The sequence below is a fragment of the Apus apus genome, chromosome 2 (genome assembly GCF_020740795.1).
Source record: "Apus apus isolate bApuApu2 chromosome 2, bApuApu2.pri.cur, whole genome shotgun sequence".
NCBI lineage: Eukaryota > Metazoa > Chordata > Aves > Apodiformes > Apodidae > Apus > Apus apus.
Window position 1 is genome coordinate 30,343,517 of NC_067283.1, and position 27,415 is coordinate 30,370,931.

At 38.8% G+C, this 27,415-nt stretch overlaps 2 protein-coding genes across 9 annotated transcripts in view; one reads left to right on the forward strand and one right to left on the reverse strand.

Annotated features, from left to right (window-relative positions):
• The first annotated feature begins 458 nt into the window (after nucleotides 1–458).
• On the forward strand, nucleotides 459–21,112 carry LRRC72 (leucine rich repeat containing 72). Of its 5 annotated transcripts, none has more exons than XM_051610797.1 (9): nucleotides 459–590; nucleotides 2,193–2,266; nucleotides 5,673–5,742; nucleotides 8,118–8,199; nucleotides 9,640–9,753; nucleotides 14,490–14,579; nucleotides 16,656–16,820; nucleotides 18,025–18,052; nucleotides 20,692–21,112. In XM_051610797.1, the coding sequence occupies exons 1-9, from the start codon at nucleotides 468–470 to the stop codon at nucleotides 20,855–20,857; spliced, it is 912 nt and encodes a 303-aa protein (XP_051466757.1). In that variant the 5' UTR covers nucleotides 459–467; the 3' UTR covers nucleotides 20,858–21,112. The 5 variants fall into 5 exon arrangements, with proteins under 5 accessions (XP_051466757.1, XP_051466758.1, XP_051466761.1 ...); XM_051610798.1 differs by having other exon boundaries at nucleotides 16,659–16,820; XM_051610801.1 differs by lacking the exon at nucleotides 16,656–16,820.
• A 3,170-nt stretch (nucleotides 21,113–24,282) lies between these two features.
• The window catches only part of ANKMY2 (ankyrin repeat and MYND domain containing 2), a 29,187-nt gene continuing 26,054 nt past the window's right edge, over nucleotides 24,283–27,415 (reverse strand). For all 4 annotated transcript variants that reach the window (XM_051609915.1, XM_051609916.1, XM_051609917.1 and 1 more), the window contains one exon: nucleotides 24,283–25,977. In XM_051609915.1, the coding sequence (XP_051465875.1) occupies nucleotides 25,754–25,977 (224 nt within the window). In that variant the 3' untranslated portion in view covers nucleotides 24,283–25,753. The remainder of the gene's footprint in view (nucleotides 25,978–27,415) is intronic.

Consider the following 27,415-nt stretch of genomic DNA (forward strand, 5'->3'; position numbering starts at 1 on the left):
TGGAAGCCATTTTCTGTGGCACCAACGTGGTTTGCAAGTCGCAAGGAACACATTACGGTGTAGGTCAGTTGAGAAAGTCACACGTTTTGTTGATCCGTGACATACGTACATGCGCATAGGACTTGTGCTTTAAAAGAAACCTAAAACAAATAAAACCAAACCCCAACGAACAAAACCAAAACCCCAAACCCACACAAGGAATGTAGTTTGAAACCACACTTTTTCAGGACTGTGAGGGAACACGACCCAGGAGGCTTCCCAGAGGTAAAGCAGCTCTCCCGCGTTTCCCGGGGCCTCCTGCCCCGGCTGCCCGCTCTGGGGAGAGGCCTCGTTCCCCGTGGGGCTCCTTCCTCCACCACGCAGCCTCGTCCGGGTTACCGCCCCGGTCCGGGTTACCGCCCCGGTCCGGGTTACCGCCCCGGTCCGCGCTGCCCAGCGGAGGCTCCGGCTCCCGCCCCGCCGCCAAGATGGCAGCGCCACCTGTAACGGAACGCGGGGCACGCGCTGCCCCGGCCGTGTCCCGCGGCTCCGTCCCTTCCCGGCAGCAGGACGCCAACATGGCGGCGGCGGCGGGCAGCGCCGCGGGGCAGGTGAGAGGAGCGGCGCTCCCCCGCTCCGCGCCCCGGCGCCGTCACGGCCTGCCCCGCTCCCCCGCCCCGCTCCCCCGGCGCGGCCCCTCGCAGCCTCCCCGCCCCCGCAGCGCCCCTGGCCCGGCCCGACAGGCGGGCGGCGCCGGCCTCCCCCTCTCGCTCTGCTGAGCCGGGGGCGCGGAGGCGAGGGGAGAGCTCGGTACCGCTCGCCGGAACGGAGCCCCGCTCGGCTGCTCCCGAGGCGGCGTAAGGAGCCAACTTCCCCCGCCGCCGTGGCGGCGCAGGCCGGCCCTGCAGCCGGCGTCCGCCCTGGGGCGGCAACGGGCGGCTTGGCTTCTCCGACAGCCAGCCCGGGCTCCTGCGCGACGGCCTGCCCGGTGTGGGGAGGAACCGGCCGTCAGGAGCCGCTCACCGGGCCCCCTGGGCTGCGGGTGGCCTGGTGGAGAGCTGGGCTGACGGGGAAGGAGGCTCCCGGGGCGGGGAGGGAACGAGGCGGTCTCAGAGAAGGGAGTTTGAGAAGTCCACATCCTGGGGCACAGGCTTCCTCAGTGTGACTGACGAGCGCAGAGTCTGGGATTTCTGTTCCTGGAGTGGGTGCGCGTTCCCCACCGGTGTGTCTGGCCGCCGCCCACCTTCTGCAGACCCCGGGGCACGCTCGGGGTTGTCACACAGATGTTTCTTCTCCAGACACCACCTCCCACTCCATTTAAAGACTTGTCTGTGTGGGAAGAAAGCGATGGCCGTTTGCCCCAGGTTTCTTGCCGGCCTGACAGCCGCAGTCAGGCCGCTGGCCACAGCCGGTCCCGGGGCCGGCGGCTCCTCTCCCACTCCCGCTGTGCGGAGCGACCCGCTCCTGCCCCGTGCCGGCTCCTGCCTTCCGGGCGGGAAGGGCACCGCTCCGGCGCCTTCCGTGAGCACACCCAGTTACCTTGTGTATATTAACTACACCCCAGAAATGCAGGAGTCGTTGTGCAGCCAATATAGGCCACTCTAGACGTGTCCATCAGTGCTTCCAAGACATTGTGTATTTGCGAAGTTATTGCAATTAAGCAGTAGTAACCTTAGTGATGTTTAAGCTTAGTAACTCATGCAGTAATATTTTCTGGTAGACGTTTTGCTTTTCATCAACCAGTAGTAACTGAAATCCATAATCTTTATGTTACTACTAGCACATCAGTTTTCTGGATACATAATTTTAAAACACCATGTTCCTAAGGTGAAGTTACATTAAATAAAGTGGCAACTGTGTTGCTAGGTAAGCAGTTTTCTTGTACTGGGTTGGCTGACCTGAGTAGGAAGCCCATTCCCCACTCAACAGACATTACTTTTATTTCATGTCTATGAACTATCTATCATTCTCCACAGGAAAAGAAAAACAGTGTTTAACATAATTGTTGGAGTATTTCTATCAATTTAAAATAGAGACTGCTAATTTAATATCTCTTTATCTCTCCTAGACTGTATTACAGTTTGTGAGATGTTGTGATACATGTATTAGTTTTGGTGTGCATATTAATTTAGCACTGAATAGGCATATGCTATAATGTAATGAATCTATAATTATGCAGTATGTTATACTGATAATGTACTGTATGCTACCAGGCAGTAGAAAAACAGCTGAAGATCTGTGGATTTAAGAGGAATATGGATGTCTTAGTGTTATATCTGGCTGGACAGTAAGTAAAATACATTTCTCTTTGAATTTTACTAGAAGTAGAACACACAGTAAATGGTAACCTTTCACAGTGCTTTCTGTATCAGATACTCTCTGACCATCATTTTTATGTGAAAAACCAGGAAATCATATTTATACCTAGCCCATACATGTTGTGTAGGACAAAATGGTGAAGATACACTGACATACACAGCAGAGCTGTACTCACAGTGAAGTAGTTGACTGCCTCAACTCTAGATACACAATCCTCCATCAACCCAGAATTGCTTGAGGGTCTTTAAGTTCACAGAGGTGTGCATGAACTTCTACCACAGCGAACAGAGGAGTGAGGTTTCATGAGCTGATCTCTGCCTGTTCTAACTGGCTCGTAAGGCTCGGTGGAAAGAGTATCACGAAGGTACATGGAAAAACAGAGGACCTGCCCAGTCTAAGAACTGCCAAATTTCTCACCTCCCTGAAGATGTCTGTTATTGCAACAGTGAAGCTCGCTGATAGCACCTTTGAAATTACCTGCATCTCTACTATTAAGAGTTAAAGGGAGGGCAGGGCAACATGAAGTCAGTACAAGAACACTTGTTTGGGGCTGACAGTACTGATCAGAGAACTGATCTCCTCTGAGAGCTTTATGAAACAGATTAAGATGTAGGGCAGATGAGGAGAAGAAACCGTGCTAAGTGAAGGAAGGCAGAGCTTTCATGAACCTGTGGGTGATCTAGGTTGATAGAGGTCTGTGTTGTAGAATGAACATGCTGAGAGGCCCCCATAGAAAGATGGATACATGACAGGGCATACTTCAAAGTTTTTGAAAAGCATACTTTGAATTTCTGGCCAGGGCATAATTCCAAATGTTGCATTCCTGTCTGCAGCCTCACAACTTCATCTAGTGTTTATACAGTTGATATCATATATAAATGTAGTTTAATAATTCAGGGGCAAGTGTTGTCTAGCCCTTTTTTAGTGGAAATCAGGTGGTCTTGAAAATCTTAATGTGCCCACTGGTATATTTAAATTCCTTAGCAAATCTCCTGATTTACACTCAGAAAGTATTTGTTGCTTTGTGAAAAGAAGGCTGTAAAAGGTGTGAGACATCTAGTTACTGTCAAATTTATTAAAATGTGTACTTTAGAAAGAAGAAAAAGTCTGTAAAATATAAGGGAGAAGCTTGAATAATGAGAAAATGGCAAGATCCACATAAATATTTTCTAAACAATACAACAAAATTATTATAATGTGTAAAAGTACTAAGACTATGTATACTGTTTTAACAGGCACATTTTCTGATTTAAAAGATTTAAATGTGTGTACTCAGTGGTGTGGGGGTTTTTTGTTGTTGTTTTGTTTGTTTGTTGGTTTGCTTTTTTGTTTTGGTTTGGTTTTTTTGTGTTTTGTTTTTTTGTGTTTTGTTGTTGTTGTTTTTGTATGGAATAAAAAGAAATGTTTAGATGGCAGATCTAGAAGAGATCTGTCTTCCTTTGCAACCATTTTGAAAAAGGTGATGCAACCTGGCTTCTTTGATGATTGGAGAGAAGTTAATTCCTTTTATTCTATACCAGCTTATATAAACCTTGAACCTCAGCCAATGTCAGTACCAGATTGTGCCTCCTTAACAGTTGCTTTTGCAGTATTCTGCTGGCTGAAACAGAAAATGAAAAAAATCATAATTAAAGTCAATAAGAAGGAATGAGGTGGTATTTTTAAACCACTACTATTAAGGGGACATGAAAAACTGTGTTTTTGGACATGGGAAACTGTCATCCTAGAAAACTGCTTAACTTAGCAGTAGGTACAAAAAGAGTGCTGCAGGGCAAGAAGGATCAGTTTGTAAGAGACATGAGAAGTCTGGAAGGCACACAGAAAGGGACGGGCTCTTTTAAAATGTTAGAGGAATTAAGCTCTATCGGGGGCAAATTAAATGCCTTAATACTAGAGAAAAAACAACAACAATAACAAAATGCCACCAAAAACCAACCACAAAAATCGAACAAAACCAACCCCCCCAAAAAAACAGATAGTCAAGATGAGGCTGTTACTAGAGAGGGAGTAAAGCAAATAAAAATGTAAAGCTCTAAACTAGGTGTGGAATGGCAGAGCAAAGAATATGAGGACATTTTTGCCTTTGCTACCTGAAACATAGTTCAGGGCTGTACAGGTTGAACTACACAAAAGAACTGCATAGTAGCTTTGTAAGAGCTTCTGTATGTCCTGTCAACTTGTATTTGCAGAATTCTTTTTTATGGTTATTTGAGGAAGCCAAATAGACAATTTAACAAAGCAGAGGCATGAGGCAATCTCATTTTCAGAAACAAAGATGAATCAAAGTACAGCACCTCAACTTTGTAGTGTTTGCTCTTGGCAGATGTTTTTTTTTCAAATGCAAGATGAGAAAAGGTGACCACGCCCCTTTTGTCTGTATCTGGAGGGTTTGTTAAACCAAACAAAATGACCATGGGAAACTAGAGACTAGGCTTCACAGTGGGAAAACAGGTAGATCATTTTAGGCTGATGATGTGACGTTAGTTTTTATCACTCTTGTTAGTTCTTTCTGAAACAGTGGCCCTCATCTTGCAACGTCTTCCACAAGGGAAGTTTTATTAAGGCAATTAAAATTTGTCATGTAAAGGTCATCTATAATTATTCTAGAGGAAATCAAGAATGTTTATTTAAAGCAATGAAAAATAAGGAGGTGCAATTAGTGAAAATTACTCAACAGCTCACTAATATTCTCTGGTTAGCAGGTATTTTGTTATTTATAGTACACTAACAAGCTCAAAGTGCTAGATACCTCTACCAGCACATAGAAGACAGTTCCAGCCTCAGTGGATATGCAGTCTTATTTTAAACAAGACTGTTATTGAATATAAGTAAATACTAATTTTATATGATGACAGGTGAGAAGAGGGGTCAAAAAATGGCCAAAGATTTGACAGTATGCACTAACACAAAAAATAATAAGACATGAACATGGTTGTGCTTGGTGTCTGACTTCTGTCAGCTTCTCTGGCATTGTGGCTGAACAATCCACCATGCACCTTCAGGCAATTTTGCTTTTAGGTTTGTATTCTCAGCATGCCAAACTTCTCCACCTGTGTTCTGAGCAGTTTCGACAAACTGCAAAGTACATGGGACTCATATGCCCTGCAAAAAAAAAGTCTTCTATGAAAAAAAAAAAGTATCACTTAGTTTGTTCCTGTTTCTTTATCACCTGCTTCTTTGTTAAACTTTCAGGTGTGTAGGATGCTTAAGCTGTCTCTCCCATCTTGTTCTTTGCTTCTTTCTCTGCTATGATTTCTACAGAAGTGTGGCGTTCTAGTGCTCATATAGTATTATAGAGTTTTTAAAGGGATTAAGTATGATTAATGTTGATACATTTGTTACTTTTTTTTTTTTTTCTTTTTTCCTTCCACTAGAGGACTAAGAAGTATCCCAGGTCTGTCACGGTTTCGTAGGTTAAGGTATTTGTGGATTAACAACAACAAGGTAATAAGGCATTAGTTTAAACAGCAGATCAGTGTGTCTACACTCCCTGATTATTATTTAGTATTTTTTCTAAAAAAAAAGTTAGAAAAGGAGGTGAAACTCCTTTTTGCCCTCATGGACAAAGAGTGATGTATAACTTTTAAATTGCTTCTCCCTTCACACAGAGAGTAGCACTTTAGAGCCAGGGGTTAATCTTCTGCCATTATGTGGGTTGTTGTGTCACCTAAACATGTTTGATTTAAGAGAGATTTCCAGGCGACTTATTGGAGTATGACATTGAGCCACATCAATTTCCCTTGTTTCCAATGCACTGTGTGATCCTAAATCAGTTATACAAACCATGTACCTTAGTTTCTCCATCTGTGCAAATCTAGATTATAGTATTTATTATATCCTGTATGGGGGTTCAGACAATGCTCAGTCAAAATCTCTGTACGCTACTGTTTACAGCCATATCTAAGCACATTGTATCTTACACGAAGTCATCTACTTGACAATAGAATTATCTGATTTAGAAATTTCCAAATACATAACCAACCATTATTAAATGGTTGAATTGAATCCAGACCTTCACTGTTACCACTGGTAATTAAAATGCAAGAAAAGTGATATAAACATTAGTTTCTAATCTGCTTTTAAATATCTTACTGTACAGTAGTTTACATTACTTGCAAAATGGGCCCAAGGTCTTAAAACACCAGAATTGCTTGCTTAGGTAAATAGGTAGCTTTGTGAGTGGCAGAAAAAATAAATTTACATTCCATGTCACTTCGGCATAAATGTATATCTACTGCCTCAGGCTAACATCAATTATATAGCATCTTATGTTGACGTCATTGGAAGACCTGTGGTTATCCAGCTATTTTCAAAAAAAGCAAATATATGGATACATGAAAAGGTTGAACTAAAACCGCAAGTATAATAAGACTTTCCTTTGTATTTCTAAATGATACTAATGAATGAGAAAATGGCCTGATGACTAAGCAGAACCAGTCTTGCTGACTGTAGAAGAGAAATAAGTCTGATTTTTACACAGATGTCACTTTTCTACCTAAGTAGTCACAAACAGCATTTTTATGTTGTTCTATATAACTCAGGTAGAAATGTAATTTTCTCTATAATTCATGTGAAGAAACTACTCAGAGGCTTTTCTTAGAAGTCTCAACTAAATGCTGTAATAGAGGTGGCATATTTTCAGAAGATATGAGATCTCTCTTTCCTTAAAAATGCATCACAATAATCTTATCACAAAAAAGTAAATTTCAGATGATCCTTAAAAACCAAACTTGTCACAGCTAGAGAAACGGTGCTATGTACAATAGGTATGTGTGGGCTTCACACTATACAAGATATAATAATCAGTGTGAAGAACAGTATTTTTTTATTTGTAGAACATTGCTGTTTTCACTGAACCACATTTTTCTGAGGTGAAGCAATCTCAGACAATGGTATTATTTTGAACTTTAAATTATCTTTTCTCAGAGGATTTCAGAAAACTTCAGGAATGGAAAAACCCCTGTCGTATTCTTCCAACTTTCAGATACTGTTAATACACAGAGCAAAGCACATTTGTTTTAAAATCAGTGGCACAATTCAAGGGCTGAAATAATTCCCCCACTAACAAATGACTTTGCATCACAAAAATCAAAGTAGAGTCAGGAATAAAGTTCTGCTTGTTTTTTCTAGTAGTTAGGCTGTAGGATACCATTAGTGGATACACCATTAGTGATCCCAGTTCTCAACTATTATAATGGTCAGCTGGGTATCCCATTGCATGCACTTTACCTTGCATTGAAGTCAAGACAATATTTGAACCGAGCTGCTCCAAGCACGGGAGTTAGATGTCACAGGGACTGAAGACAAATCTTTACTGGGAATATAGCCATACATACTTTTTTTCTGTATTTGTAATTCATTCTGTAAATCTTAATAAATGTAGTTTTTTGAAATTTAAAACAATTATGTACTCTTTGGATCTCCTGATGAAGAAATAACTTTAAAACTAGATGCTGGGATTATTCCAAGGATGTATTTCAGGAGTATTCTTAAATCAGCGTAGAATTACTGCATCCTACAAGGGTGTTCTCACGATAAAATATATTAAGGATGTTAATAGAAATAAAAGAAAATGTGAAGACCAGTAATTCAATGAAATCTGTTTCCAAGTACAAACATTGAGTTTGTAGTTAAAAAAATTAGGTAAGCCTGTGCTACATGTATTTGATGTGTAACTAGTGTTTCTAAAGAAGGTTCAGCTGTCAAGAGAATCCTTAAACCAAGTCATAACAGAAATATAAGAAATACGTATAGTTACTGTACTTCTCCAAAGTTAAATTTAGACTGACGTATAACAGTTTTCCTAACTCTAATTTCAGATCCAAGATTTAACCTTCTTGAAAAAAAACTATTGCTTGACTGAGCTCTATCTCAACAATAATGAACTGACAGATATAACAGGTACCAATATTCCCATTTTAGATTTTTGAGCAGAAGCCTATAGTTTCTTTTCTGTATATTAGCATTCAAATTTATAAAAGTGGATGACAGTGAGTAACTTGATGGTTGAAAGCGCCTATGCATGCATAAAAAGACATGTTAATTACTTTCTTAGAACTTTAATTGTTCTAGTGTACTTCTGTGGCAAGAAAGTGATATGTTTATCCTGGTCTAAGGGACGAAATGTCATTACCTTTAATGTCAGACGATTGTAAAATATTTTTGCTCTTATGTGACCATATTTAGTATTGAACGTGCAGAGCTCGTTTTACATGATGATTTGTAGTCCCCTTGCTGACCAGGTACTCTGTAAGCTGATAGAGGTACCTTCTGAGAGCCATTTATGTTTATATGATGAAAAACTGATAGTAGTGTTGACAGACTTCACATGAAAATAAAAGGGTAGTAAATCAGTAAGTCATGCCACCTATAAGGTAATCACTAAGGTTCTGAAGTTTCTTCATTATATAGTTACATTTATAATCAGAAGTATCTTGCAAAATTACTGCAAAACTGTTCTATTGTAAAATTGTACCTGTCTTAATTTTATATTTCAGTGTTGCTTGCTCGTGTAGATTAAAATGGTTGTACCAGAATAGTGATGAATGGAGAGACCAAAGCATAGTAAATTTGTGTATATTCTAGACATCTTAAATGTTCATATTTTCATTTAATCTATCCCTATAAAATCTTGAGATGAGAAATGATGCTGGTAACTTTCTGTGAGATTTTGGGCAAAATGAATGTTTGAAAGAAATATATTGGCACAAGAGACAATACAGAAGATAACAGAATATGGGTAAACAGCAAGGCAAATATCATTAATAGAGAAGTGTGGATGAGAAATGCTGTCTAGAATTTGGAAAATGAGATACCTGCCCCTCATGTGGTGTGAGGATGTGAACACATAGTCTGGGTCAGCCACAACAATATTTTGTAATCACTTTTTAATACATTAATAATTATTTGAAATGGAAATGTTTTTGCCGGAATTCACTCTTAATTGCTTCTGAGGCAAAGGTAATATTAGGTAAGGGTAAAAGGAGTGAAGAAGAATTAGTCAAGCATTACTGTGGTACTGGAGGGTGGAAGGTAGGAAGAAGAGGATGCAGTTGATGTCGTTTTGTTGAGGCAAGAGTAATGGGGACAAATGGAAGGAGCTGGAATGAAAAAAATTAGGCGTATATTCAAAGGATGTGACGAGAAAGATGAAAGGAGCAATGAAATATCTGATAATTTTTTCTTTCTTTTTACTCATCTTCTCATGTAAGTTGTTACCAAAAGGCAGGCCTAGGTGGATAGACAGAACATTGAATTCAGTGTGCAGTGCAACAAATGAATTCTCTAATAAAGGCAGTCAGGTATGTTGAGAATAATTAATTGTTTTTCGTTTTATTTCAGGTGCTCTGAAACACTTATGTTCATTACAGATTCTCTTGCTTCACAACAACCAATTGGGAAAACTTGGCAGAACAGTGAAGGAATTGAAAGGAATTACAAGCTTGCAGACCCTAAGTAGTACTTTTTTATCATTATTTTGCAGAATAGCGTGCAGTGGTTTTTTAGTGTTCCTTATCAGGATGTTTCTTGTCTGTATCCACATCATTTGCCAATAGCTTTTGAAGCTAGCTATCAATTTCCAGCAAATATGACAGAAGAAAGAGATCTCTAAGACATGAAAATTTCACAGAGAGAACCTCAACTGAAAAACATCTGCCAAATTACTTCAGAAGTTAACTCATTTTGGCTGCTGGCTAACCAGTCTCCTGAATTAATAGCTTGGAGGCAGTCAAATCTGTTTAAAGCTACCTTTTATTAAGGAATTATGGGAGTACAGTGAGATTTTCACAGAGGTGGAGGGAACTGAGAAAGGATGTTACTGCTGTTGAGAGTGTGAATGATAGGCTATAGAACGCAAATTGCTGCCTCATTGTTTCTATTATTCACAGAACTTACATTCTGCATCTTTTTGGCAGACTATGCATTTCTCCAGTCTAAGCATAACTATATTTCAGATATTAAGTATAACAATATATGTTAATTACCATGCTTAGAATCATAGAATCACAGAATCATTTGGGTTGAAAAAGACTTTTAAGATCACCAAGTCCAACCATTAACCTACCACTGCCAAGTCCAGCACTAAACCATGTCCCTAAGCACCACATCTACAAGTCTTTGTCACGGTTGGACTCAGGGTCAGCAGTTAAATCAATGACAACAACACTCTCAATCCCCTCTCCCTCCCACTGAGTAGGGAAAGGAGAGAGAGAACTAGGAGACAGACCTTCCAGATTGAAAACTAAGCTAGACAGCTTTAATTAAACACTAATGATAAAAGAAAATATGTACAAATATATACAAGTATGTGCAGGAATGTGCAAAACCCTATTGCCTCCCACAGCAACTCCCACAGCACTCTCCTGAGTTGTCAGCAGTTCCAAAATGTCTCAGAAATAGTGGCAGAGCAGACGGGAGCTGAGGGTAGAGTTATGAGGGTCAGGATTGCACAGACCTAGGGATAAACAGTGATGGATAGATGAAGTCCTCCCTGGACAGTGGCCATGACTAGAAGAGAAGGGAATGGAAGAAGGGCTTGACTTCTGTGATCCTTGAATTTATACCAAGACCTAGGTGGAATACTTTGGTTTGCCAATTTTGCAGTCTGTCTAGTCTGCTTCTCGCTACAGGAAGGTTGTAGATACGACTCTTCTGCTCCTTTAGTGTAGCAAATCCGACAAGTAGAGCAAAGTGTCCTTGGTCTCTCGGCAGTACCTATAAACTGAGTGTTATCAGTCCATTAGCTGGTAAACTTGCTGTTAGTTTCAGCAGGTGTGGTGCTTAAAAGAGGGCTCACTGAAGAAAAAAAATAACAAACAACAAAACAATAAAAGGAAAACTGGCTTCATCTTGGCTTAAACCAGGACAGTCTTTTAAAGGGATGGCAACTCAGCCACTTCCTTGGGCAGCCTGTTTCAATGCTGGAAAACGCTTTTGGTGAAGAATCTTTTCCCAACATCCAATCAACCTCCGCTGGGTCAACTTGAGGCCATTTCCTCTATTTTAATCACTTGTTACTTTGGAGAAGAGACCAAGACCCACCTTGCTACAACCTAATTTCAGGTAGTTGTAGAGAGGGATAAGGCCTCCCCTCAGCCTCCTTTCCTTCAGACTAAAATAAAACAGTTCCTTCAGCCACTCCTCATAAAGTCTATTGCCTTTTTTTTTTTATATGCTGGCTGGAAGTGAAAGTAGCATAGATCTGAAATTTTGAATTAAGTTATACAAGACAATGTTGACACAAATAAATTATAATGTAAAAATTGGCTTCCAGGGAAATTAGGATTATATGCTACTAAATTATATAATGTGAAAGTGTGAGCAGTCTTTTTCTGTGGTTCCTAAAGAATGTTGTCATAGGTCATACCAAATCCTCAGTGCTTAGAGAAAACATGACACAGGTTTCACACCTTAATGACACAGGTGTCAAGCCTTATGCATTCAAATTCTGTGTATCATATTATATTACTGTATCATATATTTGCAAGTTACAATATTCAGAAATGTGAAATGGGTGTGCACTGAATATGCACTGTGTAGCTTTGAAAAGGCCTGTGCTCATAATTCACCTTTATAAAACAGAAGCTGTATTGGGATGGAAGAATTCTCACTTTTGTGAAGTAGATTATTTTTTTTTTAATTCCAGACAATCCAATTAAAAATACTTGCTAACCTTCAACAGAACCTTCAATGCGTAATAACATTTTATTATTTTGTAGCTCTTGGGAACATTAGAACTATTAAGCAGTCTAATGCACTGTTATTGTTCACTTCAGAAGTAGCATGCAGCTGCCAAAATGATGCATTTATCTTCCTTAAGGCTCTCCTGTGATTTCTAGCCACTGCCCTGCACTGAATTTGTAGCGTAACACCATTCTTCATCAGGCATTTAGGGAAGGCTCTCAGTGTCTAAAGATTTACAGAGTGGGTTGCACACAATTGCAGCCTTTTGGGAGATGAGAAGGGTTTCTTTACAGACTCACCTTGTGCTCACATATCCCTTTTGGAATCCAAGATTTTTGTTGTGTACTCTCTAAATTGCCTCAATTGATTTATTATCCACAGCTGATAACATCTTGCTGCTATACCTCAGAAAACTCCTTTTGTTCTTCAATATGTTTCTACCACAGTAGTTCCTTTCTGCCCCATGTGGGTTAGGCACACTGTTTTCCTGCACTCCAAATAGAGAAAACAGACAAAACTGTGGAGGAGGAAAGCATTATCCCCAGTTTGTAGAAGTAAAATTGCATGACCTTGACAAGAAACTAGATAGCAGCACCAAGAATTGATCCCAGATGTTTTGTAAAATAATACCATCTTGATCCATACAATGGTTGAATTTATTGTAAGAACAAGCAGCAGAAAAATTCACGTGCTCTAAAACAAACCTACAAATCAGTGTTGATGAGGAGTGATGTGCTCCAAGTAGCATCCAGATTCAGAAGCACTTAGTATCAACCTCACTCTGCCTTGGAAAAATCTCTCTTGAATCTTCATTCCAGTTCACTACCAAACACACCTGCTTTTAGAGATCTTGCTGAAACATTTTTCACTGTGGAATGCTATCACATATCCTCTTGACTGAAAAACAGACTTAGCAGATATATACTTGATATTTCTGATAAAGTCTTTCTAGAAAAAATAGCTATATAATATTTTGTTTGGTAAAAATGGAACTTTGTTTTGCTGCCACCTTGTGGCACTTACTATTTCTAAGTACAATGGTTTTAAAAAATTGTTAAATAATTAAAATATGTTAAGTTCTCTGAATCCATGGATACTTGTTTTCTGTGTAGGAGATACCAAATGTCCACTCCAGCCTTACTCCACTGTAAAAATAGCTGCTAAATCACATCAAGCACTGAGCCCTCTTTGATGGTCACACTTATCCTGAAGAACATGAAATGGCATCTTGTATTTTACAGATCTGTGTGGAATCTTTCCAGACTTCTTCCTTCTTCTGGTAGTTCTTACTTGCTTCTTTAATACCATTTTGCCCTCCCTAAATGCTAAAGTTATATACATGATTTTTTTAATCTAGAGTGAATATTAACTACAGCCTCTCCTCAAAAAGAGAAACAGGCCAGTGTAGACCTTCATAGAAGTTGTCATTATTATTAATATAAGAAATTTTTTTCTGCTATGATCTCAAGGTAGCAGCCTCTTGATTATTTTTACCATCTCAGAAGAATGGCATTTGTATAAGGATTAAAAAAACATTATTATATTTTTCTTTTAGGAAAAAAAACAACCAAAACCAACCAACCAAAAAAAACCCCAAACAAACAAAAAACACCCACAAAACCAAAACAACCCACACCAGATAACACTTTTGGTTTGTTAGCTGATGTGGGACTGAGCCAGTTTCTATTTTAATCAGAAAGCACTTTCATGAAACAAACTGGTCAGGCATGTCAGCTGGGCAAATGTGCCACATCTGGGAAAGCAGCACAGCATTGATACCTGTCTCTGTGTTGCAAAGCTTTGGTTGCTTGGGTAAAGTGAACCTGAAATAAGTGTTTTAGTCAAGTTGCCAATGAGCTTTTGCAGCTTAGTACCTCAACTTTTAATGAAAGTTAGTGGGACCCAGATTCTCAGGGCTTTTTAAACATTTTACTCTTTCAGTTTCTTGAGTTTTCAAACTCGTCATCTGTCAAAACATCAGAAGACTGGGTATTGACATTTTATATTGTGTCTATGGGATAAAAGCTTTATATCAGCTATGATAAAGCCTTAGGTGTCCTAAGCTCATACGGTTTTAATTACTCTCTCCCCCTACAAATTTTATGTCTTACCTTTAAGCTGTCACACCTAAAAGAATACTAGTATTTAAAATAGGCATCACCTAACAATACAAAAGAAAATAAAATACAACCATTTAATGTTTTTGTCTGCATATAATAAAAAAACAACTTCAAAGATTTGGAGTGCATGATGGCACCTTTACTCAGTTCTTGCCTGTGGTATTTTGCATACTATGCAGGAAGCCAATTCTTGCAGTATCTGTTTAGTTGAGTAATTTTGCATGTGTAAAGAGACTTTGTTTACTCAGCATAAGAACAATTTGAATTTGATAACATTTTGTACAAAATCTTTGGTTGTTAGTGATCTTAACTTCCCTGCTTTGCTAAGTTTTTCTTTTACTGGGTGTGTTTTTTTGTGATGTTGTTTTTTCTGTATATATTTTACAGACCTCTTCCATAACCCTCTGGCACAAGACCAGAGCTACCGGCTTTATGTGATATACTTCCTTCCTTCAGTACAGCTCCTTGACAGGAAGTGTAAGGATTGCTTTCCTCTTTTCACAAAACATTGGAAATTACTTTTGATTTTAATCAGGTTGGAAAAATAAGTGACTTTATCTTGCCTGTTCTTTTGCATGCATTTGTTGATATAGCAAAAGACCAAATGAACGGATACCCATTTATTTTTTTCAAGATTCATCAAGCAAATAGAGTTTGTATGACGAAAACAGTTTATTTTGCCAAATGTTTTTTATTTCTGTCTTTTTCTTTTTAAATTGTGTAGGTTTATCTTGTGTCTTGGTCTATATATTTTTGGGTAGGGCAGATAAAAGCCTGTGCTTAGAAACATGTACCTACATTTGAGCATTCAAATTGGTATGTTCACATGAGTGAGCATGTTGACTTAGATATAGATAATGTCCTCAGCTATCTACACATTTCTGTACAGTTTAATTAGGTATATCCACAGTTCTTGATGAGGTGCATGCTGACCGAGCTTTCAAATACAAATCTTCATACATAATCGAGATCTTTTGCAGCTTGTCTACTGTGAATTCCACCAAAAATAATAAAAATTTTCTTAAGAGTAGCCAGATGATGAATCAGTCAATCCATAAATTTGCAATGGTAGACTCAGAAAATCAACTTTGGTTATTTTTGTCTCTGGGGTATGTGATTGGCAGGAGGACTGAAAATTACTGGAGAGCACTGAGAAAGGTGTTAATTCCTACCCCAGCTCTACCTCCTAAGAAAGGAGTAAGCCAGTCCCTTTTCAGTGGTGCACTGTGATAGGATGAGGGGAAACAGCACAAAGTTACAACACAGGAGGTTCCACCTCAACATGAGGCAAAACTTCTTTACTGTGAGGGTGATGGAGCCCTGGAACAGGCTGCCCAGAGAGGTTGTGGAGCCTCCTCTGGAGACTTTCAAGACCTGTCTGGATGCGTTCCTGTGTGATCTGCCCTAGGTGTTTCTTCTGCAGCAGGGGGGTTGGACTTGATGACCTTCAGAGGTCCCTTCCACCCCCTATGATTCTATGAGTCTGTTATTCTATGAAACACTGTAATCTTGAAAACCTGCTCCCAGTCTCTAGGATAAACAAGATGCAGGACTTGCATGACATCTGCAGGTGCTGGCAGACTTGGTAGCTCTGCCATGGAAAGCTCATGGAAGGGCCATAGCTTGTGTCAGGGGTTGATGAGAAGCTGCTGGATCTGACCCCATGGCCATTTGCTTACTCATTAATCTCGCACTTGTACCTCCAGTCTCTTGAATATTTGGTCTTGTGTTACATCTGTGCTTAGCACGTCTGTCAGGCTGCTTTACTAATGATCATTTTTGACTAGGAAGCGATGACTGAAGCTTAATGGGCTGGAAAATATGTGTTGCATTCACAGCTCTAGAAACATTTCTGTAAAACTTCCTGGACTTAATCTCCTGAATACAGTTATACTGTAATCAGTCCTGGATTAAGACTTGAGGCTTTAATTTGTATCGAGCTGTACCCTGGAATTTCTATTTAGTGAACGCTTTCTCTATGATTACAAAGCTTCTTCACCATCTGTGGAACATTACCACAGCATAGTCCTGGCTGTCTCCTTTACACCAGACATGTGCTCACACTTCTGTTTCCTCCAGGCATGACTACTGCAGTTCCTTCCTAATTGGTCCCCTAGACACCATGACTTAAAAATGTCCCTGAATTCAAAGTGCTCTGCCAGAGTTAGTTACTTGTCCGAAACCTGTACAGTTTTGTCTGTAATTGACCAATGGGAATTGAACTGACCTTGAACCAGGACTTGGTTTTGCTATTCATAAAGTTCCAAATCTTTACTGACTTCTGCAGTAGATTTCATTTAAGCAGTGTGAAAAATATTGGTTTCTAGTTTCTTGGTTTAAAACTTCTGATCCAATATTCTATTGGACAGGGCTTCAACCTAAAGCCTTGGGAAGTATCATTCCATCTTCCCATTTTGAATTGTGAAACTACACAGATTTACATTGCTGTTGGTACAAAACTCGGCACAAAAAAAAGTGAATCACCCTCTACATGCAGTATCAGCTTTTTCATGTGACAGAAAATAATTAAAATGTTTATATCCCTTTTAACAGCAGTTACACAAAGAGAAAGGGAGTCAGCGCTTCATTTTTATGACCACAAAAAGTCTTCTGTCATACACTCAATAGCTTTTGGAAAGAAAGTAAATATACCCCTGGGGTACACAGTGGGATCTAGCAGATGCAGTCAACTGGCAAGAAGACTGGTGATGCCCTCAGGTATTTATAATGATGTAAAGAAAAGCATACATTTTTAGGTGATCTGAATTAGAAAAACTTATTTTCATTTATCTGATAGAAAGTTACTCGCTTTGGTAATAAAGTATAAATGCACCACTTAATGAAATTGCTTCATAAAGTAAGTAGTAGTAGTAGCAACAGGCAACAAAAGAATCCTACAAACAGCATTGTGGCAAATAAGTTCTAGTCATTCCCTGTACTTACAGAGTTGTCTTTAAAGACAGACAGCTGAACAAACAAATTTTCATTTTTTTCAGTATGTTTCTTGTGACTGTTTGTTTTTACTTTTATTGAATGAAAAACATCTCAATACACTTCTAGGCTGTCTCAGGCAGTGATCAGCAACATAGAGTTTTGATGCCCTCTAGTGAATTTATAAAATAATCTTTTGAAGAAAGTATTTTCTTCTAAACAGGGTTTGAAATTGTACATATATTGTCTAGTTTTGTAAGCAGATTCCTTTATATGCTTTCCAAGCTGATAATATTTTAAATAATAATAAAATAATTTTTAGAGTTCTTAAAACATTCAGATCTGGAAGACAGGATGATCCTGGCACAAGAAAGCAAGTTAATACCTCCTGTAACCCTGTGACTTTTACTGTCTGACAATCCTAAACAAAGCGTGAGATCCCACACAATCTCACCTGCTTTTTATGTTTCAAAGATACTAGAAACAATATTGTGCATAAATTACTGAAATGGCAGTATTTTGAACAGTCCTGTAGGTGAACTTAGGAACAGTAATAAAATACCTGCTTTTTTAAATTTATATATCACAATAGTAAATCTCAAAGCAGTGCATTTAAGAACAATTTTTTAAAGATTGGGAGGGAAAAGGATAGTTTAATAATATTAAATAATTTATTTATTTTGCTGTTAATTGTCAAAGTATGCAATTGTCTTTATCTTCTACCTTGCAATCATTCATATATATAGACAGTGGCGTCATTTTTATGTGAAAGAAAAAAATGTATGTCTATAGGAAATAAAATACAAGAACTACATAACCCCAACAGATACTTGTTTCCACAGTAGTTTAATAAATTATGATCCTGAACATTTCAAATCAACTGTTAGTTTTCAGATCATTTGAGCAAATAATTTAGGATCAGGATGGTTATCCTTAGGTATTGAAAATGCTGAACAGCCATTAATGTCTTAATTTGAACTTTCTATTATAGGTTGTGAATTTGAAAATCGCACAAATAAGTAAGTTATTTATTTATTTATTTTGAAATTTTGCATCTCTGAAGTATTTACTTGGATTCCTCTTCTTGTGCCTAAACAATTGCCCTAACCAGAGAAAACATCCAGTAAGAATCAGCTTCTGGAAAAAAACTCTGATCTTCATATTTAACATAGTTGCAAATCTGTACTATTCTGATGCAACAACCTACCCTCAGCTGTTTGAAATTTAATATTGAAAGCTATTCCACATTTGGAAATGGATATATACAAATGCTCTTAATACATAAAATCATGTACTGGTCACTAGAATAAGCACGCTTTAACTATTATAGCACCAGAATAGCTGGTCTATATTATGGTCCAGAAAACTTTCTCCTGACTGGCTGTCCAAAAATACCTGATCTCTGGAAAATATTATTACTTCTGAAATGAAAAATTTTTAGCCTATACTTGATGTTACTTTTATTCTGTTTGGTGTCAAAACCATACAAATAAATGTAAAACTTATCGCTTGCGGCTGGATTGATACAGTGTAAAGGCTGTATTTTAATGTGATGACATTTTTAGATGCTATCTTTATAAACTTTGTAAACTTGCAAACTTCAGATATCAGGCTTGTGTTTACTTTCTAGCTTTACATATTAAATATTTGAAAAAATTATTAAAGGAAATAATAAAAGCTTATGTATGATGTAAGGGAAGAAGAACTGATGTCCTCTATCTGCACTTGTGCAAAAAAATTGCTGCTGTCCCACATGACATCCTTGTATCGATATTGGAGAGACATGAACTTGGTGGATGAACCACTCAGTGGATAAGGAATTGGCTGGATGGTCACACTCAAAGAGCTGTGGTCAAGAGCTCAATGTCCAAGCGGAGAGTAGTGACTTGATGTTCCTCAGGGGTCAGTATTGGCACTGGGGCTGCTTAACATCTTTATCGGAGACATGGACAGTGGGATCAAGTGCACTCTCAGCAAGTTTGCAGATGGCATCAAGCTGTGTGGTGTGGTCAGCATGCTGGAGGGAAGGGAGGCCATCCAGAGGGTCCTTGACAAGCTTCAGAGTTGGTACCATGTGAATATTCTGAAGTTCAACAAGGCCAAGTGCAAGGTCCTGCACATGGGTCAAGGCACAAATACATGCTGAGAGGAGAAGGGATTGATAACAGCCCTGAGGAGAAGGACTTGGGGGTGCTAGTTGATTAAAAGCTCAACAAGAACCTGCAATGTGGAGTTGCAGTCTAGAAAGCCAACGTGGGCTGCATCAAGAGAATGACCAGTAGGTTGAGGGAGGTAATTCTCCCTCTCTACTCTGCTCTCATGAGACCCCACCCGGAGTACTGTGTCCAGTTCTGGGGTCCCCAAGATAAAGACAGGGAACAGTTGGAGCAAGTCTAAAGGACAGCCACAAAGATCATAAAGAGAATCACAAAGATCTTGCAGGAGCATCTCTCCTATGAAAACAGGCTAAGAGATTTGGGATTGTTCATCCTGGAGGAAAGAAGCCTCTGGGGAGACCTTAATTGCAGCCTTCCAGTACTCGAAGAGGGCTTACAGGAAAGCCAGACAGGGACTTTTTATAAGGGCTTGTAGTGAGAGGAAGAGGGGTAACTGTTCTAAGCTGAAAGTGGGTAGATTAGATGTTAGGAAGAAATGCTTTACTGTGACAAAGTGTGTTACACTTGGTGAAAATAGTCACATGGTTTATATTAGGTGTGGGTTGCCACAAGTATATATTAATGAAGTAAGTTCTTATGAGATCAGATTTCATTATTGTATCAGAGTTAAAAAGTTTTGATCTAACATGAAGTCTTTGTCTATATGTTGAGTTAGCCACTTATGTCTCCCAGACCTCAGCTGTGGCAGGGTACATGAACAACATAAACTCACAGTATTCTGGATTCAGAACTTGGAAAAGGTATATTTGCCTTGTGGCTAGTTAAAAGATCTGTGTTGAAATACATGTGCATTTGCATTAATTAATTAATTTTTACAAGGGCGTATAGTGATGGAACAAGGGGTAATGGCTTTGAAGTAGGAGAGGGTAGATCTACGTTAGCCATCAGAAAGAAATTCTTTGTGTGAGTGTGGTGAGACACTGGAATAGGTTGCCTGGGGAAGTTGTGGATGCCTCCCTGGAAGTGTTCGAGACCAGGTTGGATGGGGCTTTGAGCAATGTAATCTAGTGGAAGGTGTCCTTGCCCATGCAGGGTGTTGTAACTAGATGACACTTGAGGTCCCTTCCAACTCAAACCATTCTATGATTAATGGGTATCATATCACTATGAAATAATAACATCAGTTTTATTATTTCCATTGACTCAAAGCATGAAAAGTATACAACAATTATATTTTTTTGGGAAAAAAAGAGCGGTGAAAACAAAGTAGCATTTTAAAGCCTACTGTAAATGTATTTTAAATATTTTAAGGTATATTTTGTGTTAGAATCCTGTGATTATGACCTTTTTTCATATTGCTTTGCTTTCTTATATTTATTAACAAAAGGAAGCCTTCCAAATGTTTAAAATTCCCATATCCTCACCATTAGTGTCATTAGGACTTCTAACTTCACTTTCTACACAGAGTGGGTCAAATAAAGTAGCTCCAAAATAGTCTGGAAACCTTCAGACAATGCACATTTGCTTTGCTCTTTTTGCAGAGTACCATTTGAGAACCCTGAAGATGCCATCTTAGTACGGGCAGTGACAAGATCTCTGATGGAATTTTCCTGTCTTGACTGGAACAAAGTAGCCACTTGTCAAGAAAGACGGCTTGAAAGCAAAGCAGAAAAACCTCATGAGAAGCTGACAGTCCAGTTTAGATGAGTGCTTTCTGCCTTAAGAAAAAAAATCATTCCTCCCTTTAGTGTGAATATAAGCTTCCTAAGTAAGTTAATATCTCTAGAAAACATATATGCTAAAATGTGCATCTAATTAAATGAACTTCCAGCAAAAAAAGTAGTAGCGTAACCCTCCTTTTATCATCAGATATTTAATGTGGAAAGTGAAGAAATTAAGTAAATAAGTGATAAATAGAGGCAAGGTTACAATAAAAGCTGTTGGAATGCAATTCTTACCATATTTTTGGTATCAGAAATTGTTAAAGATAAGCAGCAAATTAATTTTTAAGAAACTAAGGATAAACGTATTCCTTATAGTTTCCACTGCAGAATTAGACTTAATGTGTTCACTAGCAGTAATTTATTTTTCTTCCTCAAAATGAAGATATGAGAAAGCAGCCACTAAGCTTTTCTCATTTCTGAGATCTAAATTTCAATCTGCTAATCTGTGTGCTACATGAATGCACTGAAACTCTTCATTTGAAGAGCATATTCCTTTAGTCTCAATGCAATGGAACCATGAGCTCTCAAGCATGCTGGTACCAACTCTTGCCCGTGGCTGCTAATACTCTGCCAGGATTCAGTGCTCTGCTTACTGGTCCGTTTGGAGATGCAGGGTTTGCCATTCATGCTGAACTGCCCCAAGGCAGCTGACAGGTTTTAACACACTCTCTTCTATCATACAACACTGTAGCTCTACAGCTGACATCTTCAGCTTTTAAAACCTGTTACCACTAAGGAAGCTCAGCTTAGAGTCAGTGCTGTCTGATGTATCAAAGCCCTTCTTCAGCCTATGGCTTGTCTTCTAAATTTCTTCTTTCTCTCCTAAGTTAGCACAGAGCCACTGGACAGTCAACTTGGCAGGGATCTTAGTCCACCTTCTTGCTGAAAGCAGGTCCGAGTTTAGCTTATTCAGTGCCCTGTCAAGGTGAGTCAAGTATTCCCAGTGAGGGAAGTACCTCCACTTCTTGGCAATCTCTTTCCATGTTTAAATGAGCTCCAGAGCATTTTTTCTTACATTCAGATGGAATTTCACCTGCAACAACGTGGGCCTGTTGGCTATTGTCCTGTCCCTGGGCATCATCCATCCTCTTTGTAACTACCTCTCATTATTATAAGACTATGATTAGATCTCCCCGAGTTGTCTTTTCTCTGGGCTGCACAAACCAAATTCCTCCAACCCTCTGACCATCACGGTGGCACACTTGCTGGACCTCTTATTTTTTTAATGTCTCTCTTGGACTTAGTTGACCAAAAGGGGACGCAGTATTCTGGTTGTGGCCTAGGAACTGCCAAGTGGGGTAATGACACCTTTGATCAGCTGGCTGCACTATACTTTTGTGTTCACTGACCCATAGCACCATTTACCTTCAGTGCTTGTTGCCCACCAGGACCCCCAGGTCCTTTTCAGCAGACGCAGACAGATCCCAGGCTGTACTGCTGCTTGGGATTACTCTATCCCAGATTCAGGGGACGGAATTAAATCTTTGCTAAATCTCATCATTCCTTTAACCTTTTTTATGTTAAGATTCCTTCCTCACCACCTTTTTTATTTCAACTCCCTATTTTTCTTGCTTAAAGGTCCATGCATCTGTAAATGCCCTTGTATTAGCCACATCTTTGTGGCTTTCAAAGGTAGATCAACACCTCGGTTTTGATTAGGTTTCAAGAACGCTTAATTTCTCAAATTGAATCAGTCTACAGAGAAGCAAGACCAAACTGAGCATTGACTGACATGTTTTCTTAAAGAGGTCCTCCCCAAACAACTGTCCATTAAGATTTAATAAGTCTAATCCCTAGTTTGTCTTCAGTCTTTTAACTCTGACAGTTGACTTTGCCTATGGAAGTAAGTCTATGATGTAATGTAAGTCTATGATGTAATCATATGATGCAATTTCACAATCCTAGAATCTGTAGATTTTACATGTCATAAAGCTGAATTTATGAGAGTTAATCTGAAAGTAGAATGTATCCCACTTGGAACTAGACTAAGGTAGTAAGCAATGTAATTTTAGAGTAAATTCCTTGGGTTTTTTTCCAATTTTTAAAATCAAATTAGAGGCACAGTATTTCTGGCCTGAAATATTTTTCTGTCTCTCTCTTGATTAAAAAAATATTACAGTGAAAAGATTGTTTCAATTTTCTGCTCAAGAGAATGCTGCAATGTAATGTTAAAACATAAAGAATTTTATTATAGAATCTTTTTTAACAACTAATATAACTTTTTTTTTTTTCAAATAATGTAATTTTGAAAAGAAAATATACATTTTACAGGAGTGACTGTTAAAGAACTTAAACATTATTTCTTGTAATCCTTTGAGCATACAGATGGGCTCAGAGGAGAAGACAATGTGTTTATACATATATAATTTTTGATGGTGAAGTCCATCAAAACCTCTTAGATTTTTTGTCCCTCCCACTGTTCCACACAAGTGTCCCATAGATTAAACAAAACCCCAAGCCCCCATACCATGGGATCCAGAAGCTCTTTTGGAAGAGCAGTTGCTATGTTCTGACATCTAGCAAAACAGCTGAAGAAGTGAGAACTCCATTTTTCCTAGTGGAGGGGAAAAATCACACCCTTGAAGGTGCAGGTGTGTCTGTTGGCTTTGCACTCCACAGCTGTCCTGTCACTAAAAACCTTGCTTAAGGAATCAGGCAATTAAAGTAGAATGAAAATTCATCTGCAAGTTCCTTTTAAGTAACACATCACACAAGATGTTTCCTCCGATACATGATATGCAACAGCTAGTCATTACCACAAGTTTATGGAGGAGCTATCAACCATGATCTTCCAATGGAAGAGCTGTCACTGGTTCCAGCTGAGGAAGACAGAGGTAGCTCTGGAGCATCATTGTGCACCAGCACCCCAACGTGGATTGCCACTGCTCTACTCTGAGACTCAGTGCAGAGATGAAAGTGTGGCAGCCTCTGCTCACAGTGACTTTGAAGGCTTTTCAAATTAGAATGAAAACGCAAGTTCATAATCTGTGTCAATGATCCCACACTTCAGACATATTTCTAATGTTTGTACTTTCTTCTATTGCTTGGGCTTTTCTTCTCTATCAAGAAAAACCCTAAGCTGGCAAAATGAAAGCAGGATTTGTGCTGTGGGTCTTACCACACTTCTGAAACTGTGAATCATTTGTCCAAGAAACCTCAGAGTAACACATCCCAGTGACACCGAAATGCTATGTGTGACTAAAGAACCAGCAGCGCTTCTGCAGTCCCAAGAGTGGATGGTGACTACATCACTACTCTGTTTCAAGTTCCAGGCATGAATCTCTTGCTTGCCAATTGTCATGAAATTAAACTTGTACACCTGAGCTGCAGGAGGCCCATGCATGTCAAATGAGAATGTCCCAGCAGGCATTGACAGATAAGGTAAACAAGAATTGCCACCCAGTTCCCTTCTTTTAAAAAACTTCACTTTATTCTTCACAATTTATTCTTCTAATCCTTGAAATTAAAACACAGGTACATTCCCTGCACAGATACATTTATGTATCATCACTCTTACAGTTTTCAGAATATTAAACAAAAACTTTCGATATATTAAATGGTAAAAAATTGACAGCATTTTTTGAGGATGGTCCTTATTTCTCCAGGTTCAAGGATACTGTCATGTTTAAAACACCACTTATTCAGCCAACAATTAGGGAATCTCAAATTTTGCCATCCTTTTGCAGCCAGCGATTTTTTTGGTTGTGGCATTCCCATTGATTTCATGAGACACAGTAAATCTGAGTGAAAACAGCATAGTTAAGGGGAGCTATGTTCTAGATAATGGTATTTACTTGAAAACATAAATGAAATCCCAGTTGTACCAACAAACACATGAATTTTCCCATTTAATTCACTGTGACCTGGTTCAGCATAAGCAATACTAAGCATCCTTTATGTTTATAAAACACTCCATAAGCAACAACCCAGTGTGCTCTAAGACACCTTTACCTGAAAACTGAGATTTAGAAACCAGTATTCTTGTCAGTCAAAATGTTTTAAATCCCTCTGATCTTCCCTTCATTAGACTCTGACAAACTTGGAATATTTCTGACCAAACCAATACTGGAATAATTCTGTTGAAACACTCATTTCACAGTCAGCTTGCGACATCTGAAATGGTAGTACCATTTAATAAAATTGCTACAATATAGACACTATTGTTTTGCACTCACTAGTAAAAAAATATTTAGTCATGTCAGGAAAAATTGAGAATTCAGATTACTAGTTTGGAAATTAAACTGCTCCTGAATTCCTTCATATAAAGCTTCATGAAGTGATGTAGAAAAGCAATTTAACAGTTGGCTTCCCAATGCTTTTAACTACAGTTCTGTGTACTTGCAGAAAAAGTATGTAAGTTATTTTAAAATAGATTTTAGGTTCTGAAAACCTTAATAATGCAAGTAAAATGCTTCTTATTTAATCTGGAAGTGTTCAAGGCCAGGTCAGACAGGACTTTGAGCAACCTGGTCCAGTGGGAGATATCCCTGCAGATGATGGGGAGTTGGAACTAGATGATCCTTAAGGTACCTTCCAACCCAAACCATTCTATGATTCTGTTTTTCACTAAGTGGCTTATTAACCACAGATACTCATAGATTTTTCCTCTGTTTACTGTTGGTATACATACAGATGGATCTTTGACACTATTTTATATCAGATAATAAATACCTAATTTGACAATCTACAACAGAACCTGAAGGATTTATAGACAAATGAGTCAGTATTTCATCTGATGATGAACAGAGACATGCTGTCTTTCAAAGGGAGTCTTGCATAAGCTATGCTGTAAGAACTCAGATGTGGTCAGCATAACAAATTCTTTAGGAACTGTGAGGTACAGGGACATAGCCAGAACACTTAGTTGCTTCCTACCCTCTTATTCCTCAGAATCTTTAATTTTTTGAAAAGCAATGTCAGCTAAGTCAGTCTGACTTTCCAGTGGACTTTCAGGATTCAGGGCTAGTGACACCGTCTCTTTGGTAAATTCAGGTTCTTCTGTTTGGTCGGTAGCACAACTTGGATTCACTTCTTTGGTAGCATCTGGACAAAGATCTGACTGTTCTTCACTTGTAGGACTACCCTCTACTAGTTGCACTTGTTCTAAACAAAAGAGAAATTGCATCATCAGTATAACTCTCATCTCATCTGCAAGCAAACATTTTTGTTATTTAAGAGTAATGAACATGAGGAAACTGCATTGATTGCAAAAGTGATTAATGTAACCACACTTCATCAAAAAAGAACCAAGATACTAGAGTTATGCTTAAGTTGCTGTAAGATTATTCTGAAACTAAACCTACACAAAGCTCTCATCTATTTATATTCAATTTTGCCATACTTCTTTTTAATATGTAGAGGAGCAGAGTAGGACAGTTACTTTGGCTTTCAAATCAAACATGCTTTATTAACACTATTATTAAAGTTAGCTTTTCAAAGAATGGCTGAAGGTCAATTAAACATAAGAGTACAGGTGCATTTTGTTTTTCTTTAAAAAAAAAAAAGGGCATGTATGTGATTACATAGGAAGCCTTTTGCATATAACAGACTGAAGAAATTATTTTCTAATGAATAGCTGACCACAATGAACTTTGGTTGAAGTAATTCTAACATTTATAACCTGACTGCATCAAATAGAATCAACTGTTGTGCCTTTATTTTTCAAGAGAAAAAAAAAGTAAAGTAATTTTATGCCTTGATTTTGCTAAGTAGGGGTTGTGTGCTGACAATTCTGAAAAGGAAGAGGAGAATGCTGAGGTGGGGGCCCATACCTTCCCATGTTGTTCATCTGGGTTTCTTATTATATTATGATTGATAGGCAGCTGACAACACTGCCCAAGCCCTGCCAAGGTCTCATCTGGCTATGGAGCTAACTGCCTTAAGCACAGGCTGAAGCACACACATCCTTAACACTCACCCTTGTACAGAAGAAACTATTAAAACTCTTGGTTTTGCTTGCAGTTTCAGCTCTGGGTTTCCTGCCCCTCCTTCTGCTCGCCTCCCCCCCCAGTATATAGGATTTGTAGTGGGTATTGTTACCCTTTTTAAATAAAAACTGCTGTTGATGTGAAAAGCTTTGAATCACCCGCATTCACAAGGTAACTTGAAGCTAGGATGAATTCACTGTCTTGCTAACAATGTATAATCTCTTAAGGTCTATAGTGTGCTGGCCATGTAGGTAAAGAAGTTAGTAAAGATTAACATGTGCAGCAGCAACACATAAAAAAATTAGCTTCCCTTTTTAGGAAGGGTGGGAGAAGAGCCATCCACCAAGATCCTGGCCCTCAGCCAGGACAGCACCTGACCACTGACTTGTTCAGTTAATATGAACCTGCAAGTGTGTGCATTTGTCACCAGTGTGAGAAGGTACCACACTGCTCATTGTTTTGCTGCATTGCTATGCAGCATACCCAGAGGTTTCTACTATCCTTGCCTCCAGCTTCCACAGTCGTCTTGATCCCATCTTGTAACAGGATCATCACAGAAAAGCTGTTGAAAGCTTCAATAATTACTTATTACTAATTTATGTTCTGCTATAATT